This window comes from Aplidium turbinatum, chromosome 14 (assembly GCF_918807975.1).
Source record: "Aplidium turbinatum chromosome 14, kaAplTurb1.1, whole genome shotgun sequence".
Classification (NCBI taxonomy): domain Eukaryota; kingdom Metazoa; phylum Chordata; class Ascidiacea; order Aplousobranchia; family Polyclinidae; genus Aplidium; species Aplidium turbinatum.
This window is the reverse complement of record NC_137485.1, coordinates 7,753,620-7,765,500: the sequence shown is the minus strand read 5'-3', so window position 1 is coordinate 7,765,500 and position 11,881 is coordinate 7,753,620. Positions and strand designations below refer to the sequence as shown.

Sequence of the window (11,881 nt, the reverse complement as noted above, 5' to 3'; positions counted from 1 at the left end):
ACAGTTTCATCAGGTAAGATCAACACAATAAAATAATGTAATTTTATGTCATGATGGTTGACATTGGTAAAAATTAAGAGCTTATGCCTAGTGAATCACGTAATGTGTCATATATATTATGTTTTTTTTTTTTAATTTAAGCAATAAGCATATGGTGCTTACTGCTATTTTTTTTTTTTGAGTATATTGAGAAGATTCACTAATCTGGCATCCCTGTGTAATGTGTATAGTTAATTTGTGATGAACACGTGTGCTAATTGTAACATACATTGCTAAATGTTATTTTTGATAGGTCATTGATTTTCAGATTTAGTTGAGGATGTCAATAGAGAGAAGATGCTACTAAGTAAAGCTTCAGATGCTCTTCTCGTCCCTGTCCTTACCAGCGATAATTCAATTGATGGGCAAGACCTGCTGTCCCATTGTAAGATGCCGTCCGCAAATGCAAAAAAAATCAGCTAATTTCTTAAAGACTACTTCACTGACAACAACGTTTTGTCGTATGAACTGCCAGACATATAGACTATGCTACCATGCTTTTTCAACCTACTTTCCCAAGGATGTACAAAAATATCTTCAAGACAAGTGACCTATCTTTTTTTGCTTTTGGTATCAAAAAACACACTTTCTTTAACAAACCAGCCATGCATGCAAATTGAAGGATCCCACTGTTGGTACAAGCTATAGCAGTGGTTCCCAAACTTTTTCAGCTTGTGGCACACTAAAAAAATTATAAAATGCTCGCGTCACACATACAAGAGAATAAAAGTTGCTTTAAAAACATTATTTTTGCGTGTTAATGGAATGGATGTGCTTGTTTATATTGTGACTGAAACGAAGTTGCATTGTTGACAAATATACCCGCATTTCATCGTCCATTCCAAGCAGTCTCTCTCGTTTACAGCTTTTCATTTCAGTCAAAACAGAAAAGCCATGTTCAAATAGCCATGAAGATGCAAATGGCAATATAATTTTGATTGGTTTTGCACCGATCATGGAATAGGATTTGAAAGCAGACAGCTAAAACTCATCCAAGTTTTTTTGTGGAAACAGCGTTTGAAAAAACGGGTTGTTTCGTAAATCAATGAGCTGTTCTTCTTCTTCTGCAGAAAGATTGCTTGATTCATTGCTTCCACATGGTGGGAAGTAATGTTGCAGTGCAAGCTGAAGTCCAAACAATGTGCTCATGATTTGCGGAATGATTTTTTGTTTATGAGTTGATTTATTAAGAGCAGAAAACGAATCAAAGACTTTCTTTGAGACCTTTATTTTTCCCCTGCATTGAAGGACAACCATCAGTACAAACGCTCACGCAGATACTCCATTTCACCTCAGAAAGCAAAATATTTTCATCTACCAATTTGAATATGTCTTCTCCATTGGTTGTGCCCTTCGTTTCTTTGCAAAACAAACATTCATTTACCAATGTTTCATAGTTAATGAAGCGAATAAAAGCTAGCAGATGAGATTTCCAAGTTCTGTTAACTGCTTAAGACCATAGTACAGACAGTTCTGTCTGTATAGCAACAAAGTGGTCGCTAACTTGATCCTTTAAATCTGAGATTGAGAATAGCTCTTCTATGCTTCGTGAAATTGTGTTATTTGACAACGGAACTCCAACTTTTTCCAGGGCAGCACTACCAAGCGTTTCTTCAACAACAATGGTTAATGCTGGTCCAATTAATTATTGATTCTGCATCCGTGTGTAATTTTTTACGTTTCGCCAACAAGTGAGCCACTTTGTAACTTACAAGTTGCAATCAATCCTTTTTCCTGCAGATTGAGGTAGCTATTATTTTAAATATTTATACAGTTCTTTTCCAAAACTCCAAAAAGATTCGCGGCACACTTGAGAATCTCTGGCGGCACACTAGTGTGCCGCGGCACACAGTTTGGGAATCACTGAGCTATAGACTACATGGCGAATTGAAATTTGTCAGATACGTTGTGCTCGCTTGATCAACCAAGCGTGGGAGACCAAGTGTCGCATTGTAGAATCGTCCCAATGATGGAGGTTCTCCCCTAAGTATTTTTTCACATGTGAACCCGGCAACAGGTTACCGAAGGCGAAGCACTCACAGGGGGGCCTCCTCCAGAAAATTTGTGAAATACTTTAAAATTTCGCATTCTGAGAGTACTTTCAGCCTAAATCAAAAACAAAACTTTGTCAAATGATGCTGTAGCCTAACAGGGTGTGAAATTTTTATTTAAAACATTTTGTTGTCCCCCCAAACTACGACCCTGTCTAGGGTAGTATTTAGTCTGCCAGGTAGGCCTACTCGGCCTCTTACGATTAATTATAAAGTTGTATTCATAAAAAATCTCTTTCACAGTAAGCAAGCCAAAGCGACCACAAATTCTAGTTTAGGACTTCACGTGCTGCAGTGTACGCAGATTTCTGATGTAAATTGAGATCGAAGTTCAGCATTGTTTTATTAAGGTCTACCAATCACATTAAATAAAGCAGTTTCCACACAAAATTAAAAAAAAATGTCATTGTCTTGTCATAGTGAAGTAAATCAACCTACTCCTCCGCATAATTCTTGTTCCTGTTCGTTTAGCCTACATTTCTCCTATTAACTCATAGCTCGACAATGAAGATCTGGCACAACAAATTAGACTAATACTGAGAACAATCCAATGAGAAGTGATGAAAAAGCCTATTAATCACAAACACAACACAAGACTTTGAAAACACATGTTTAGAAAAACGGCTTGATATCAACAACCTACAATTTTCTCATCGTATCAAATCAATGAAATCACAAAGATGCAACAAAAGCTCGGAAAGTTTATCAAATGTCTTAAAAATACACCAATAAAAGCACCACTGGAAATGAACATCGATGTTTCATAACTCATGCGTCACCAAACGGTTCGCCCAAGACAGAGAACTTCATGATAACTAGCAAAAAGTTCTAGCAGGCTATAAAAACGGTTGAAAAAAGGGTAAGTTCTAATTAATTTACAGCGCATGTTAGTGTGATAACAGTTTTCACAGTTTATTAAGGATGCTGCTGGCTGCATCACCATTTTTGTTTATGTCATGATCTCTGATGATGGAAAAAACAATCCAGCGATGGGAAAACACATCAGAATGGTCATCCGCCCCCCAACACGATATTTTCCGAATCAAATAACTAACTTGTTTCAAAAAAATTACGCAAGCACTTCAATACATGGTGTACTGATACTGACTTTTTAAAGACAAGCAATCAATATTGTTATTGTGAAAATGAAGATATGTATTTTACTACAGAAAGCGTTCGTGTGAATAAAATTACATGAATAGCTTCAGGGCATCCGCCTTTGTCCCTGCTCGTCCAATTGGGGGTACATCTTCCTCAAATCCTTCATCACTTTCACAGGAAGTTTTCCTGTTGAAGTGAGTTCGATTCCAGCCATGAGCACGTGCCGTCTGGAGACCTTTTCCCCTCGGATCTTCTTATCATCTCCTTCTCCGACAAGTGATTCTCCCCACTTGGAAGAGTAGCCACCAGTGTACCAAATGATATTGACAAAGTTCTTTGTAACAGTCACCACTTTGCCTAAAAGCGGACGTTCTTTCTCATCTCCGAAAGGCTTCAGAGCGACAAATTTATCTAGTTCAACCTAAATATACGTTGAATCGATGTAAAATTGATGGATTTAGCTGTCTGGGTTGATGGGATTTGTCAACACAGCAAGAAACTTAGTTGTTTGTCCGCGTGCATGTTTTTGCCTGTACTCATCATGTGCGTCAAGCTCTCGTGCTTAATTGTTGTTAACAATTTTAGATATATTGCTATCGTCATTATAGTTTATTTCACAATAACAGCAAACGGTTGTGCAATACCATCAGACTTGTCAATAACCAGCAGTAGACCACACTTTACTTGAGCAACATTTACCAAAAACTAAAAAAGTAGAAAAGTGATTTTCAAGATACTGCAGTGCAAAAACTAGACCAGTAAAATTCAAAAGAAGGGGTAAAATCCCTTCTAAAAGTACGAAATAGCTAACTTGGAAATTAGTGACGTTAAGTTAACGTAAAAACAAACGATTTTATGTGCTGGAACTCTATGGCACCATACAAACATCCAATAACTCATTGCAATCCTTACTTCAATATTAACGCTTTCTTCATCAGTGGGTACAGAGATAGCAGATGATGTGGAAGACTTTGGCCGCTTCGCAGTTTTGTACATTCCACTAACCTTTCCCAGACTGCTATCGCTTGACGACGGACTAGAGCTTCGCCTCTGCTGGAATTCAAAACAAGTTCAAGACCTTGATACCGGTATCATATCGTAAAGTATTTCCCAATCGAATGATCTGGTCTCAAGTTTGTGTTGATTTACCCAGCCAGCAAATCAGTCTTTTTTTATACATTGATTCAACGTCTGAGGACGAAAACCTCATAAAAAGTTGTGTCCATCGTAGAGATGCGTTGCTTTCAAATGAGTTAATAAAACAGGCAGTGTCGAAGTTAAGGCATCGGAGACAGAGTGAAAAGGAGGTAATTTGTTAACTGGGACTGTAGAGGTACTATGTTCGAACTGAACTGCATGCTTGGTATAAAAACAAAATATTTTACCGTCATTTTCTTTTTACTGGACGATTGATCACGTGACTGATCTGAGGAATGTGATTGGTCAGGGCTTCTTTTTCTTTTCTGAGCAGAAGCTGCAAGCGTCGATTTCCTGCACGAACAAAGAATGTTTCTAAAACTTGCATAAGTTTTCCTTGCCCGGTCAGAAGATGCTGAGAGCTTCTCACTACCCTCCTTGGTAATAAATATTACTCCAATCATTAGAGCATTGACTTCATTAGTGCAGGGATTCCCAACCTGGGGGCCATGAGCCTTTTTCAAGGGGGCCATTGAAAAATGTTTTATCTGTGGTTGTCGAATGGGACAAAAGCGAATTCCCGACAGAAAAACATAATTTAAAGCTAATCAAATTAAATATCAAAAAGCTCAAAAATTTTTTTTTAGTGTATCACAAAACTGCAACTACATAAATGTTTGAGCAAGGTCAAAAGTATTTTGTTATTCGCCTTTCGCTGACAAATTTTGAACATTTTCCATCATCCAGTCAAATTTTTGTTTTCGCATCGATATTGGCGTTATGACGTATCAAATTGAGTGTGACGTAGTATTGAAAGAAACTCGTGTAATATTTTGCCTTGAGTAACCAAATATCCCAGAGAATCATTTAGAATCATATGCGTCATGCTTTTATGTGTGATTTTCTTCGAATTAACGATAAACTTGAATCAACTTCATTTCGCAATTTTCAAACTCGATAAAAACATAAACATATTGAAAGTGTCAACCAGACACCATGATCCTAGTCATCAGAATTCGTCGTTTATACGTTGATTCCGATGTAAAAAAGACGTATTTTGCTTGCTGGGAGCAACAAAATGTAACTATTGCCCGGGGGATAAGATATGCGAAGGTGAAAAGGGCGCACTTTAGTGGTTGTGTTTGGAACTGGTCAAAAACTTCTAATAGAAAACAGGAGTGACCTTTTCACTCAACAAGCAAAAAGTTGTCGTTTTACTACCGCTGAACGTCCAGCGATGTTGAATTCTTTTTAAAAGAACAGATTTTTATGGCTGAGAAATCTCGTAGTTCTTTTTACGTTGTGAACTAATTTTACTACATTTGTAAATTTCGTGTTTTTTCATTTCTTTCTAATTGTATTAAGTATATTTTTTCATGTGGTAACTATAGATGCATATTACGTAGATGAAATCTTCGATTCTTACAAAATAATAATGTCAAGAAATTAGACTGGGTGTGCTGGCAAGTGGACTTAGAACCGCATTGATGAAGGCAAAATAGCAATTTTGCATTGTACATTTCCTGAAATTGCACTTTCGTTCAGCAACACAAAATATAAATTTACTCCAACATCTTGGTTAAGTTAACAATAAAAGATCTTAAACTTCACAATCATGACGTCACCTCGCAGAAGTTTTGTTTATTTCGTTGCCATGACCACCTCTATTTTCGTCCAATGACGATCGAGCCAGTCTTGACCGTTGCAAGGCTTTTCGAGCTGAACTGAAAAACAATATTGAATTTATAGGCATGACAAAGATTGGCATTTGAGGCTATACGTTGAATAACAACGTTACTCACGGACATGGCAGTAAACATCCATACGTGTGTTGCCAACGATGTAACACACAATGTTACCGCAACTCAGGCGGTGCTTGGCAAATCAGCCAAAAATAAAACGGTTTTCAACCGCAATAAAGCACTTTCATCACACAAGCGGGTACCACAAGCGTGAATAACATGTAATACCTAACAGATAATCCTATGTAGAGAACAAAAATTCCGCTGCAGTTCAAATTCCAATGCAGTTCAATGGCCTGTCTATTTTTTTTTTTTTTGAATGAAGGATATTGCTTTTGGTGAAAGCTTTAAGATGTGGCTCCATTTTATCACAAATACTTGGTTTGACATTTTTGATTGTTGTTGTTTGCCTGGCAACTATCACACCCACGAGAGGATACTGGATGGATAACTGCCCTTGACATGCGTTGCTCGACTGCACAGTGTACAGGCAGGGAGTTGAACCTGAGTCGCATGATCAACTATCACAGTTATCGTCAAATTTGCTGTTAAAATGATTAACCTACGTCCATGCAAACGAACCTTCGAGAAAAAGTTAAGATCAAAATTGGCATAAGATAGATAAACAATTTTAAGTGAATACGTAGAAGGTCAGAGATTTTATGTTGCGTTGCATTTTCAACTATTTGGTTTCCAAAAGAATAAATAAAAAATGCGAGGCCTTTCTTTTTCTGATACATCGTTTTTTTTCCAAAGCAGAAATTTACTAACTTTCTTACAGATACGGAAAAAAACATATTTTCTGTTTCGGTAAAGCATGCGAGGACTGACTTTCCGCGCGATGTCTAAGAATCTAAACTACGTCTAACATCACGGTCTTCGTAAAATAAACGTATTGCGTTTATTCCCTTATATTGTCTTCTTTGCTGTTCTGACAAAGTTAAAAAAAATAACTCTTGTACCAGGACAAACAGAAAAATAACAATGAGCACTTCAAGCACAGGATCAACACCAGTTGCAATTTGAAAAGGTGTTTTCTTGCCTCAAACCAGGGAAGGATCCAGCAGGTAGGCCTAGTCCTGGGGAGGGGACGATGTCAATAAACACAATGATGTGTAGGTATACATAAATTCGACCTTGCAAATACACTGTGAGTACAGAGTTCCTTTTCGGTGATTCAGGGGCGGGGAGATCGCCCAAATCACCTCCTTCTGGATCCGTCACTTACTCAAATACACTTACCGATTGCCGGCGCGCAAGCCGCTGCACTCTTTTTGTATGTCAAAATCATCGTCATCATCGTCATACGAATCGTCATTGTCGTCACTATCGCTACCGATGTGTTTCAATTTGCTGTGCGCTCTCTGCAAAATATTTTTGAAGTTAAGATTTTTTTGTCGTATCCGGGCTTTCGCCTGGTGGTTGAAGATTTAGATTAAGTGGACGGGAAGGCAAGGAAGCCAATCTTCGTGTCCACCTTCAGTCATGTCCTTTAAGTGTCCTGCCAAAGACACAGCCACATGCTCTTGAGCGGTGTCGAACCGACGCCCTTTCGTTTGCGTACCAGGGCTCTCACCACTCGGCTATGTAGCCGACAAGTTAAGATAATAGCCGAGGGTTGAAGTCAATGTCATAAATAGGATTATCTTGTAAAAAAAACTAAATTGAAACAAGAGGAGACGCAAAAATTGCGATTTTAAAAGAATGTTTTTTTTTTTGTTCATTGCAAGGTTCCAAGTATTAAAATTATATGGTGTTAAGTTATTGGCGAAGCTATAAAATAATAAAATAAGCTCCTTGTCAAGTTAGTTTGCACAAATAGAATATCAAAATTCCAGACAATATTTAGACAGTAAAAAAAGATCAACATAAAACTTTCTGTGCGGTTTAAACCACGTCAAGTACCACAAAAATGTGATTGAAAGCACAGACAAATTAGTTGATCCATATAGTCCCTTTTGCTATCTGCATTGCCTGAGCTTACTGACAACGAATTTGACCAATTGCCACTACAATAAACAACAACTGGTCATCAAGAAAACACAATTACTTGCGTTTAGAAAAACAAAATCTAAACCACACTGTGGATACAATGTGGTTAGGCTAGCACTTGACAATGACAAATCTAAACGAAAACATAATTTGCATATAAAGAGAAAATGAGTGAAAAAACATTCCAAGACTTTGCCTGATCAGCTAAACTTACATGAGTGGTGTAAAGATTTTCTTTGCTTACGTAGCACAGAACGAAAATAGAACCACAACTGAAGAAAAAACATAAAAAACAAAGCCTGAAGAATTCGCTTACTGTCAACGCTGACAGTGGGAATTTTGACAAAGTAAGTTTTTACGTTGAACTCAGAAACTATGACATAACATATGACGATATTTTTCCGTGAAAAATTCGATGTGAAAGTCATGAGCTTCCATGGCCCTTTGAACGATCTTCTGACATGCGCCTGACTCTGCCAAAAGCAAGCTACGTCATCGTTGGTAGCTCGGTCCTTCTCATTTTTGATACGTAGCGCTAGATATGTTCATAGTCTAAGAAGCAAAGGGCTTAAAAACGTAAGACTGAAAACGAAAATTTAACCAATCACTTCCACCTTCTATAACTCTATGCGACCATTGCCTACAACTGCTTTATCCCGAGCTTTCAAAGTCACTTTCGCCGTTGATATTCAGCATCGATTGTTCTCTTCTTTCATAATGAGAGTTTTTACAAAGTTGAAGTCAGGTGGTGGTGGCGTAAGATTGTCTCAACGGAAGTCGAGCTCTGTGCTCGTACACAAGCAGGAGCACATGACGTCATGCAAAGAGTTGTCTTACCTGTTTCGCTTTCCGGGTTGGGACTCTTTTTCCGGGTTTTGACTTAACATTCGAAGATTCCGCGATAGATGAAATGACGCCTTTGATGATGTCATCTTCACTGAGATCTTCCGAATCGGAATCGGACCTGGTGAAAGCGATAAATATCTTGAAGAAGTTTGCAGGTAGATGAAAGGACGTTTCAAGTCCATTATCAATTTTCAATTAAAATAATCCGCATGCGGTGTTACAAACGCAATAATACGAAAGATTGGAATTGCTTTTGGTGGCAGAACATTCTAAAATCGAACAAATAATTCCAGGAAAAGTTTTCACTTATTATAAACCTACTTTTGTATTAATCCAAATTTTGAAAATGGGTTTGAAAAAACTAAAACTCACAACAAAAAAACATGAGTCATGTTCATGTGACTAAACTGAGTCGCTACAGTAGCTCGTACAAACAGCTTAACTCCAATTTAAAAAATGACAATTTTTGTGACAATTTTTAAGCATTGCAAAATCTTGATTTTCTCTTCTTGGTTTTCAATTATTTAGCGTTGTTCCATCCAAAAAAAGATGTTGATAACATCAACGGCAATATATTTACTCGACTGGTGGCAGTTCTTTTTTCTTGTACTTTTTGTTTTCTTTCGGAGTTTTTGCTTTAGCGCCATCTTGCTGCCGCGGTTTGTTTTCAGTTGATTCGACCGCAGGGTCTGGTGAGGTATTCAAATATCTGCAACAAAAACAATTATGAATAATTTTCGACGTTTTTCAAAGCATATTTAACTACCCAGATAGTAAAATCCCTCTTTTACATTGATTCAACGTCTTATGAAGAATGCATGTACATGTAGAATCTAAAAATGACGGAATTTGCAGGGCAGAAATTAGTTTACTTTTGAATAGACCATCAATCTCCAGCAACAATTGCTGTTATTCAAAAATGTTTCATAAAAAATCTGTTTTATCCGAATAAACCTGCAGCAACAATCGCTTGTGATGCTGCTGCTGGTGGTATGCAGACAAACAAATATAATTAAGATTAACGGCACTGCATTTCCAGCCTGAGACCCAAGATCGCAAAATCCGTTATTTTTACATTAATTCAACGTCTGCAGACTGCTTTTGTAGTCTGGGATGATTCAGTCCTCGTATGATGACAATAACAAACAACAATTTGACTCGCGCGGGATCACCGAGTCAGTTGTTTATTACATTTCTCGAAAACACAACCATACAGCGAACTATGTCCTTTGTGCACAAACATCACGTGACCAAAAGCATCCAATCACGTGCCAGCTATTTTAAGCTTTTCTTTCCAACCCACCACACCTGGTCATTCAATTGTTGATTTATGAGAAAATTTAGCAAAAGAAAAGTTCAAAATCTACTCCTAGATAGCAAAGTTTTTACATCGTTTCTATGCCATTTTCGTTGAAAGTGGGCAACCACATATCAGGACAAACCTAAAATCCGTCATTTTTACATTAATTCAACGTCTGTGTACGTGGAGTCAATGAAGAAAAGCGGATTTTACCAGTTGGAAACAGTTTGCACGAAACGGGAAACAAAATGTCAAGTAGACTTCACTTCACAAAAGTATGCGATGAACAGTGAACACAGTGTGATCTGAAGGGAGAACATGTGCACAAAAAAGGTTCCGGTTTTAGTGCCAATGCTTTAACGCTCGCGTTTTGTCGCTTCTACCTTTTTACACACACCTGCTATGTGATGGCAAGTAATATTTTTCACTTTAATGGTCAGAAATAAAAAATGAAACTGAAAAACTGCTTCAGTGGCGCCAACTGGACCAACAACGCAGAGTATGATGAATCATCGTTGCCGCTCGGAATTTGCAAAAACTGAAGTAACTTTAGTAAAATAAATTATCATTTGACGCTGCGCTGCAAATATATTACACGTAGCAACAGAATTATTTCTTCTCTAAAAAATTGACATAATTTTGTTTTTAATTTAGAATTTACGAAATGCATTACCGCATTCAATGCTGCAAATCCTCCCAAAAGTTGTCTTGAATGAAAACAGCGTTTCAATGAACATATTTATGTCTGTTATTGGGCTTCACCTTTCCAAAGGGATTCCTCAGCGCATTAATACATATTACCTCATTACTAAACCATGCAAGCCAAGTACATTTCGGTTTTATTCATCAAATTAAATATACGGTAGGCTACGGCGGGCTACTTTTGCCAAAACTAACGATTAGCCTATTATAAATGGCTTTCTTGCTTAATATTGGCTAACATAAGCATTCCGTTGTTGATATAAAGTTAATTAAAAGAGGACATGTTTGTAAGAAAACAAAACTTTTTCGAGTTCCTCGCGTTATTTCAATGAAGCCGGTTTGAAAGATAGAAACGATCGTGTGTGCTCACATTAATTTCAACATTCTAAAAAGAAAGGAATTTTCGAAGTAAGAAAATCACGCATTTTTCTATTATCGCTGTTTGCAAGACTAAGGTGGTACAATGGGGGATTGGGTGTAATTTCGAACACGCGTTGAACGGTTGCACCTCCAGCCAAAAAATCAAGCCATTTTTTTACATTGATTCAACGTTTGCAGGCGTTGGAATCTAACTTGGAAAAGTGGCTCAGCAAGATTGCAAAATACACACAAGAAAAAGTATCATTAAAAGTATCAAAGTATCAGAAAAAGTCAATGATCTCATATTGAACATTTTGAAAGTTAACAAGCAAGTTATTTGCCGTCAGTCCACGAAGAGAAGATAAAAAGCTCCAATTGAATCACGAAAATAATCGAACTTAGTGGCTAGGTATGCGATCACCTGCCAATCACGATGGCTTTTGCATCTCAACTAGATTAGTTTTGTTTGAATCGCAAAATAATATCCACTTTTAAATCTTGGGTCACGATTCATCGTGGATGTAAACATCATAAGAGGTCAAAGGTCATTTGAGGTGAACTTGGCGCGAAGGCGGCGCCTTGGGGCACACCACATGATGCAAGAATTGAAA

The 11,881-nt window shown here is 37.5% G+C and overlaps 1 protein-coding gene across 2 annotated transcripts in view; it reads right to left on the bottom strand.

The window, feature by feature from the left end:
- Positions 1 to 2,684: 2,684 nt before the first annotated feature.
- LOC145783086 (uncharacterized) overlaps positions 2,685 to 11,881 on the bottom strand; it is a 35,156-nt gene continuing 25,959 nt past the window's right edge. Inside the window, exons 7-13 of one of the 2 annotated variants that reach the window (XM_082594858.1) lie at positions 9,489 to 9,617; positions 8,900 to 9,026; positions 7,313 to 7,434; positions 5,954 to 6,052; positions 4,577 to 4,682; positions 4,104 to 4,244; positions 2,685 to 3,612 (exon numbers count right to left, since the gene is read on the bottom strand). In XM_082594858.1, the coding sequence (XP_082450984.1) occupies positions 3,295 to 3,612; positions 4,104 to 4,244; positions 4,577 to 4,682; positions 5,954 to 6,052; positions 7,313 to 7,434; positions 8,900 to 9,026; positions 9,489 to 9,617 (1,042 nt within the window). In that variant the 3' untranslated portion in view covers positions 2,685 to 3,294. The remainder of the gene's footprint in view (positions 3,613 to 4,103; positions 4,245 to 4,576; positions 4,683 to 5,953; positions 6,053 to 7,312; positions 7,435 to 8,899; positions 9,027 to 9,488; positions 9,618 to 11,881) is intronic. The other variant, XM_082594859.1, reaches the window with a different exon arrangement.